This window comes from Cupressus sempervirens, chromosome 11 (assembly GCF_028749045.1).
Source record: "Cupressus sempervirens isolate cs-2001-9-10 chromosome 11, ASM2874904v1, whole genome shotgun sequence".
Taxonomy (NCBI): Eukaryota; Viridiplantae; Streptophyta; class Pinopsida; order Cupressales; family Cupressaceae; genus Cupressus; species Cupressus sempervirens.
Window position 1 is genome coordinate 300,552,767 of NC_143128.1, and position 8,920 is coordinate 300,561,686.

Consider the following 8,920-nt stretch of genomic DNA (forward strand, 5'->3'; position numbering starts at 1 on the left):
GTTGCTTCTTCTCTTCTCACTCTCTTATCCCATTTCAGTACAAGACAACTTGCAAGGAGTGTGGGTTGCTATTATGCCCATTTCTCTTCTCTGGTTGCACGACATGAGTCTGCTGCAATCGTCCCCCTACAACTTCAAACTAACCTCAATGCCCCTGTACGTTGTGAGGCAGATCAACCTCCACTACTTGGTCTGGAGCATGGGTTGCTTGCAGATAAAACACAGTGCGCTCAACTATGAGCATTAAACTCAAAAGTTGTCCAACTACAAAATCACTGGACTTAAAAAATTAATACATTTTAATTTCTTTTCAATCCTCAAAAAGTATAATCTGGAATTCAATTCCCAATTCCACCTATCTGGATGGAAGATTGGTATCCTTATTTTGGGGCAAAAATAGAATTCCAAAATTCTAATTCTACTTTATCATTTTAGACACAAACGACAAATTTGACAAAATCAGATTACTACTATCCCAATTCCACTCCAATTCCACTAAACAAAAGATCCTTACAATACAAAGATAATAATCTTGAAATCTTATGCATATGTTCAAAAGAAAAATTGTGGCCAAAAAAACCTTATGCAGATTTTCGGGTTCACCGCCATTTCCACTCATTTCCACTACCAAATAAAAATGGACATGGCTATGTTCCCTAAAAAATGCACTGATCCAAATTTCAAAAATTAAGAAACAACGGTGAAGTCTTTTTGAAAATTTCAGCATTTGTTCTTCATCATCTGCATATTTTGTGATCGAAAACAACAAAAACTTTCAGAAAAATTCTATGTATTTTCGCAATTTGGTTTTTGGTACATTTTGTCGATAAAAATATGTTGGCTGATTTGTATTGAGGTAATACTACGTTTGAGAATCGAAATTTGGCGCTATCTTGTTGTGGCAAAGTGAATTATAGAACACACGTTCTAACTGTTTCAATGATTACTTCCAAATCCATACTCATACAACTGCGCAAGCATTCGTGTTTTCCACGGTTTCTCTTCTGCAGGACAGTTATCAGAATGCATGACAAATGCAGAAGTTGTAGAAATGCTCGCAAAGTGTTTGACAAAATGACCAAATCGGACATCTTATCATGGAATATGATATTTGCACCTTACCGTAGTCACCGGCACTTCTCCGTTAAATACAACAAACAGATATCAAATCTAATCAGTTTAACTTTTCAAACATGCAAAATACACATGAACTGTTTGACAAAATGCTTCAATGCAGTGTAGTTTCATGGAATGCAATAATTGCGAATATTCACAAAATTGGCTTCCTGAAAAAGCCTTGCAGGTTTTCAAACAAATGGGTTTAACAAGCGTAAAGCCAAGTCTGTATTCTTACAGTTCGTGCCAAAATTGGAGCATTGTTATAACGTATGAAAATTCATGAAAAAACAATGGAAAGTGGAATTATCTGAAATATTGTAGTTGTGAATACCCTGATAGCCATGTTCACAAAATGTGGAAGCGTACAGTAGGCATTTAGATTATTTGAAAAAATGTGGAATCCTGATCTTCCATTGTTGCTGCGGAATAAAATGGGCTTGTCGAAAAAGGCGTGGAGACTTTTAAGAAAATGCATTTAGCAGGTGTAAAGTCAAATTCAGCAAGCTTTGCTAGCATCCTCCTAGCGTGTGCCAAAACGGAAGCTTTCAAACAAGGGATGGAGCAAATTCAAAAAAGTCATCCTGAAAATTGTTACATCAATAAGTTATCTCCAGAATGGTTCTGTTAGATGTTGTAGTTGTGACTGTCCTGATAGACACGTACACTAAATGGGGTAGCATGAGAAAGCACCTCAAGTGTTTGACAAAATGTCTCAACGATCTCTGGAAGGCAATTATTGAGGGGTATGCGCAAAATGACTTGTTGGAAATCTCCTCAATATTTTTAAGCAAATGCATTTGGCAGGTGTAAATTCAGAGTCTTCAACCTGTGCCGCTGTCGTCCCAGTTTGTGCCAAAATCGAAGCTTTCGAACAGGGTAAGAATTTGGTTGCTTGCCTGTTGCAGATCACATAAGCATTTAGGACTAGGCGAATACACAGCAGCATTCCTTTTTGAGTTGTATCCGGCAATTGCAGCACCTTATGTTCTTATGTCAAACATATATGCAAAACTGGGCAGGTGGGTGATGTTCAAAAGCTAAGGACATTGATGAAAAATTGACAAATAAAAAAGAAACCTAGTTGCAGTTGGATCTAAGTTCATAAGGTACATGCCTTTGGTGCTCGAGTAAGGTCCTTTGTGGGCTATGGATGCCTATATCAAGGATTTAGCAAGACAAACCTAATGATCTGATTCTATTCAAATAGAAGGCTTTTATTGTGCACAATTTTTAACTTATCTTGCTATTTTATGATCTCCCATTGTGGACTTGTTCAGTCACTTTTTTGATTTCCTTGAGCTACACTAATCTGTATAAGTAACTGTTTGTAGTGTTGTTTCAAATTTACCTATAAAGAAGGAAAGGTTTTTGTTAACATAATAATAATTAATATTTTATTAACATAATAAATATATTTGAATTGATCTTGATAATTGTCCATTTATCAACATAGAGTTAGTGGATTATTTTCACTAGATGAACATTATAAAATGTTTTAGTTGAACAGTTATAACTCATCTCCTAAAAAAAGTGGTGCAATCTAAAGTTATTGAAGAAGCTCAAGTCCTTCACAAGTCAATCGATTCCTATTTCTCTTCCCCTTCCCAGCTAGCACAAATGTTTTCATCTGAGCATATTCTAATGTGGTCTTGAACTAGAACTCCTAAATTTCCAAGTCATAGACAAATATGTTAATGTTGGTTATGTGGATGTGATGAATGAAAACATCCTTTATGTGAGCTATTCATAAAACTGACTAAGTAATCTAGCATAACTTGGCCATTCTTGAAATTAGTTTTTTTCTCATTCGATTTAGTATTCAAAAGATTACAACATTGTTGAACAAAATAGACCCTAGTTATTTGAATAATCATGCCATTGCTTTATGGGCCCTTCTTTTATCTTATAACTACTAGAGATATCCAATCCAACCCTATATAGATCCAACTTTATAACCTCTCCTTAAAATGTGAGACATTGTTCTTACTATAAAATTGATCGATTAAGTGGGCTTCTTTATGAAATATGGATTTTAACATGATGGCATCTTCATCCAAGTTCATTAGGGTTGCATAATGATTGATATTTTGAAACATGTACATTGCTCCATTAGATACCAATCCTCTTATGAAACTTGGACCCTACTTTTAACTTATGAAGATTTACCTAAAAAATGCTTCTTATGTAACAAGATAAGTCACAAATTCCCTGGCCACTGCAAGTAAATCTCTAGATGCTAAGATGATCAATCTCAAAACATGGATCAAAGGCAAGGTTCTTTGGATATTGATTTTATTTGTTGCAATGGAAAGGTCATGTGTCTTTATGTTATCATATTCTTCAAACTCTCGTGGATGCCTCAAATCTTGCAATCTCTTCCCCAATTCATTGTCCCTTCAAAAATGAATTATGTTATTATTCTTTTATCCAAAACGGGGAGGACGAAAACTAAAATGAAAGGTATATTTTTACTTTCATGGGTGAATTAGATGAAACTTTTTATTTCATTGACTATGATGATGTGGTTTTTCATATTTAGATATGTTTTATTACTCAGTTTGCGCTAGTCGTATCTCAAATTAAAATTTGGAATTCATAAAAAAAGGAGAGGATAAAAATCAAAGGTATAGGAATTATGACCTGGAAGTAGGGATGTTGCAGAGGAATGTTGTTAGTGGACCATGAATGCCCTTTTAACTAAGAGTTGGAGAAAGGTTTTGGCAAAATAGACCTAATGATCTACTCTTGCTTATAGAAGGTTTTAATTATGCACACTTCTTGACTCATCACACTACTTATGATCTCTTACTAAGGACCTATTTAGAGTAACTTGATGATTTCTTTAGGCCTTCTCCCATCCCTTGAGTTTTTTCGTGGATTATTTTGTGAATGCTAGCATGCCCATTAAAAAAATATATCCTATCACTTCGGTGACATTTATCTTTGATAGCTATTATTTAGCTTGAAGTGTTTATTTTTATTTTGTGGAAACATACAAAAAATCATTTAGTATTAATTGTTGTTATTATTTATTTATTATTAACCCTTCAATATATTACCTAAAGCATATCTTGCTATGCAAGCTTTAGTCCTATTTCTATGAATTTTCCATTGGATATCCTAGAGATCTAGTGCATAATTTGAGATATTTACACTACTAAAAATGCTTAATTCTCTTGATTGACAAAATAAAAAATTTAAAGTCATGTTCTTATTTATTTTAAAAACAATAATTTTTTGAAGTCTACAACTCTTGAAATTATATTTACTTCATCAAAATTAGTGTAATTATTAGTATTTGCCGATAGGTATATGCTATTGCAATAAGTTTGGTTTAACTAGCTATTAACCATATTCATTTTAACCAATTAGAATGAAGTATTTTCAATTTTTTAGAGTTCTTATATTATTTTCTAAAGTAATGTGCAAAATATATATTTTTTAAATGAAAATAATGATTTTCGTTTGACATCTTATCATTCAAATTTTCGTAATGTTATGGAAAAATATTAAGTTTATTTTGTTTTCTACACTATTTCAATTTTTAAAATGATTAAATAAATAAATTTCTTACAAATATTGTTTTGATGTATTATTATAAATATAACTTCTTTTAAAATCTATAAAAATTGATAATATTAATATAAAGTTACTTATTACTTTTTACTTTTTATTATTTATGCATAAATTTAGATATTAAATAAATATTATATTATATTATATTTTGCATTACCATTGCTCTATACTTGTATAATCAATTTTATTTCTACACTACATTTTTATAATCAAATTTTTAATATTAAACATTATAACTATAATTGGCAAATACTTGGCACTTGTTTAATTATATATTGTTTCGTTAAACTAAATTAACTTAGAAAATCTATGAAAAACCTTATTCTTGTCCTTTAATGAGGAAATGAAGAAAGAGGGAAGATTAAATATATTTCATACCCCAAAACATAAGGTCAACATATACTCTCTATTTATATAAATAAATATACAAAGGATTCCCTAATACCAAATACTAACGGATATACATTTCATGAAAAATGTATGCCTACTAACTGAAATAACTGATAAATAAATCAATTCCTAATCTAGTTTTAAAAAAAATTCATACCTATTCTAATCATATCCTCTAAATTGCATGTAAGAAGAGTAACAACAATACAAATTTGAAATTTGTAGAGTTGTTCTCCTAAACATGTGAATGATCTTGGCCATTGCCATTCATTTCACTAGTGGGCTTGTGAGAATTTTTTAACTTGCGCTGAAAGTAGATGATCCATGTTACAATTTCTAGAACAATAGCTATTGCACCCAAAGTAATAATGACACCAATATATGCATCCTTCCACTTTTCTTGAGGAACTAAAATGTCGAAGCCTTTGAAGATGTTTATAATGCTCAATATGATCACTGAATAGCCAATAGAGTGGTGATATACATTCCAATATGTGCGCAACTTGTGATCCTTCTTAGGCCGCAAGAGTAGTGCAAATACCTGCAGGTTAATAAGAGTCACACTTTAAACTTGGTAGAAAGTGTAGCATTTCAAGAAACGATTGATTAAAAGCATTCATATTTTATTGCAGTTGTTTGTAGAAATGTTTAAATAACTAGTATGTTATAGTTAATGCATAGGGTTTTCTTAGTTGCTTTTGGATTTGATCGTGCATTAGCATCAACATTTCATATCACCCTCTGTGATTTACATCTCCTTGCACTTGGAACATCATACTGATGAATCAAAGAGTGTGATCTAACACATTGATACTTAAAATATATGCATAATCAAATCTAGAAGTAACTAAGAATTAATCTAATAGATTATAAAAATTAGATGAAATTGAATGAAATTAAATAATCATTGGTTATTTAGGTGGAACAAAGTTTCCAATATAATATACACCCTATGCATTGATTAGAATATCTGAACTATTTACTATATATATTTTACATTACCTGTAAAGTTGCAAGGCAGAAAAGTGCAATCCCAATTGTTCTATGTGAAGTTTGTTCTACACCTTTGCTATAACTGCCCAACTTCAAGCCAGTGACCCATCCACTTACTCCAATAATATACCCAGAGGATTGGCATATGGCATGGAGGTAAAACCAGGCAGGATCTGCAACCTCAAATGTTTTGACATACCTTGCAATTATAACTCCAATTGGCATCAATATGCCCCAACTAACAACATTGATTATCCCATGCCTCTGGATTCAAAAAAACCATAATATCCATTAGAATGCAAATATAATTCATATTGTATAGGTCAAATAGCTTAAAAATCTTTGAGGGTTGTAAACATATGATTTTGGCTGTCTATAATATTATTGTGAATAATTTCTGATATTCACTGTAAAAATTTATCTTATCTTATCACCATTTCAGATCAAATTACAATAAACCAACATTTAAGATTTTCATCTTCGAAAATAAACTGAAAGATCTATCTCCCATATTCTGTGTAAACTAGTTTTACAGTATGTATGAATTGTCTAACATGATTTTCAAAACAAACATAACTATTGTCTTCTTCAAATTCTGTAATAAGAACTTTAATGAAAGATTTGAATCTTTCTAAACTTGAGCCTGAGTTTGCAATGAAATTTTAACTAAAAAGTGAAGGCCTGACTGTTTAAGCTAATCTTTTTAATATAAACAGAGAAAGCCTGGTTTTAACCTGCATCTTGATTCTTTTAAACATCAATAAATAATTATTTGCAAAGATTTTGAATTGAAGAGATATGGATGCTTTTGATATTAAAGTAGTTAAAAAAAGGGGTTTAGCTTTTATAACAAAACAATAGTTAAATCATTCACAACAGATAACCATTAACTAAACTATCAGCACATTCACAGCTTCATTCTTTAATATCATAAATACAGTGCCTTATAACTTTCACATCCAAAACAAGTTCTTATCTAACATCGAAAATACTAGCAACCAGAACATTGTTCTTCCAATAAAGAGATACAAATGTTGAGAAACAGAGTACTTACATTTTTGAGAGTCTGGTGAGAAAGCCCAGAAGGAGCCGAGGCAGCTCCATTTTGTATATTGAGTGTCCCTAAACTCCTGAGATTGGCTCCAGCAGTGCTGTGTATGCCAGGGCTCAAGTTACTCACTGAGCTGCCCACCTGCCACACCTGATTAACACTGGTTTGACTTGAACCAAGCACCAAGGAAGCAAATATTGTAATCTTCCCACTGCTACTCTCATAAACAGCACTCTTGCTGGTCACAGTGATACTAATCTTTGAAGGACTCAAAGCAGCAGTCTTAGAGACCACATTGTATGTATCAACAACAGTTGATCCATTACTCAATCTAAAGGCAATCAAGGCTTGTGTGCCAATCATTTGCAGCCCATTAGGGTTTATACCCCAACCTACCCATCCTCCAGAAGCAGCAGGGGCAGCCTGGAAAGCTATATCCAGTGACCCATTCTCTGCATGGTGGATATATGATAGAGTAGCTCCTAATGCATTCAAGCTATTACAGAATTGGTAAGTTTTGGCCTCACCAACTGTGAATCTTTTAGGGCAACTTGAATCTGAAGTTTGTGCAGCTGCATTCCAACCAAACAAAAGTACTACAGCTCCCAAAATGAAGAACAGGGGACGCTCCATCACTGAAGTTGAAAGAGTGTTCTCCCTTCAAATTACTCTTTTCAAAATCCAATGTTGAATGACGGGAAGTGAGATTGTTGGAGACTTTCAGCGATTCCACATCTCAAAATCCAATCGTGAACGATGGGAGATATGAATGTTGGAGAATTTGAACAATTACGCTCTCAAGAATGCAATCTTGAATGATGGGAAGCAAGATTGTTGGGGAATTTCAGCAATTCCTCTTTCCAAATACCAATCTTGAATGACGAGGAGTATGACTGAAGTGGAATTTGACCAGTTCCTCTTCTCAAAAATCCAATTTTGAATGATGCGAACTAAGATTGTTGGGGGATTTCAGCAATTACTCCTCTCAAAATCCAATCTTGAATGAAAGGAAGCATGAATGTTGGGGAATTGCAGGAACTGCAATGTATAATATAGGGAGAAACGCAGAGGTAGTTGAGGGAATAAAATAGCGGAGAGTGATGGAGGACCGATTCTAGGACGCGTTTGTTCACCATCTCTCCCTTAGCTTGTACATTTGTTAAAGGATGGCAGTTTCTATCAGTCTGCCCCATTTACAAATGAATTGGCGGTTCTCTATTGTTGACCTTTTCGTTTTATTGGTTACACTTGACTTACAAAACACCTACTTATTATGCTCTGCTCACCAATGAAGAAACCTGTTAGGTGAACAGCTTCCATGGTCTTGTTCGTTGGCTTAACCATGATTTCTTGTGGGGCCCCTCTAGATGCTTCTCCCTCCAACTTCTCCCATTCCCACACTCCTCTCTGTGTCCTTTCTCATCCCAAGAGCTCTGGATAACTGATAAAAGTGTTTTCCTAGCACAAGCAACTCTCTAAAATCTCAACCATGAACTACATATGTCCACTTCCAATTAGTTGCACCTACTGAAAAGAAATCAAAAAGAGAGAAAAGTCATACATGATATAGTTGTAACAGCAATAACAATACAAAAGCGTTAAAAAAATGGTTAAATGCAAGCATATATGTGTGGCATTGCATGAATGCAAGCATATAAGTGTAGAATTGCATAATATATATGTGAAAAATAAGGGAAAGATAACTATAAGGTGCATAAAATTTAGGTGTCTTTCGAAAAGAATATGATCGATAAGTATCAATATAATTTAAAGTATATAGAGAGGAGATGA

General features: G+C 33.3%; 1 protein-coding gene across 1 annotated transcript; it reads right to left on the bottom strand.

Annotated features, from left to right (window-relative positions):
* Window positions 1–5,082: 5,082 nt before the first annotated feature.
* LOC149529316 (cytochrome b561 and DOMON domain-containing protein At5g35735-like) lies at window positions 5,083–8,655 on the bottom strand. Its single transcript, XM_089810494.1, has 3 exons — window positions 7,133–8,655; window positions 6,088–6,342; window positions 5,083–5,626 (listed from the first exon to the last, which is right to left on the bottom strand). Exons 1-3 carry the CDS (start codon window positions 7,760–7,762, stop codon window positions 5,321–5,323), a joined length of 1,191 nt encoding a protein of 396 aa, XP_089666620.1. The 5' UTR covers window positions 7,763–8,655; the 3' UTR covers window positions 5,083–5,320.
* Between the last annotated feature and the right edge of the window lie 265 nt (window positions 8,656–8,920).

Coding starts and splice junctions, on each gene's coding strand:
- LOC149529316 (XM_089810494.1), bottom strand. CDS start 7,762: ATGGAGCGTCCCCTGTTCTTCATTTTGGGAGCTGTAGTACTTTTGTTT. Junction 6,343..7,132: donor CTCACCAGACTCTCAAAAAT/GTAAGTACTCTG, acceptor TTTTGAATCCAG/AGGCATGGGATAATCAATGT. Junction 5,627..6,087: donor TCTGCCTTGCAACTTTACAG/GTAATGTAAAAT, acceptor ATTAACCTGCAG/GTATTTGCACTACTCTTGCG.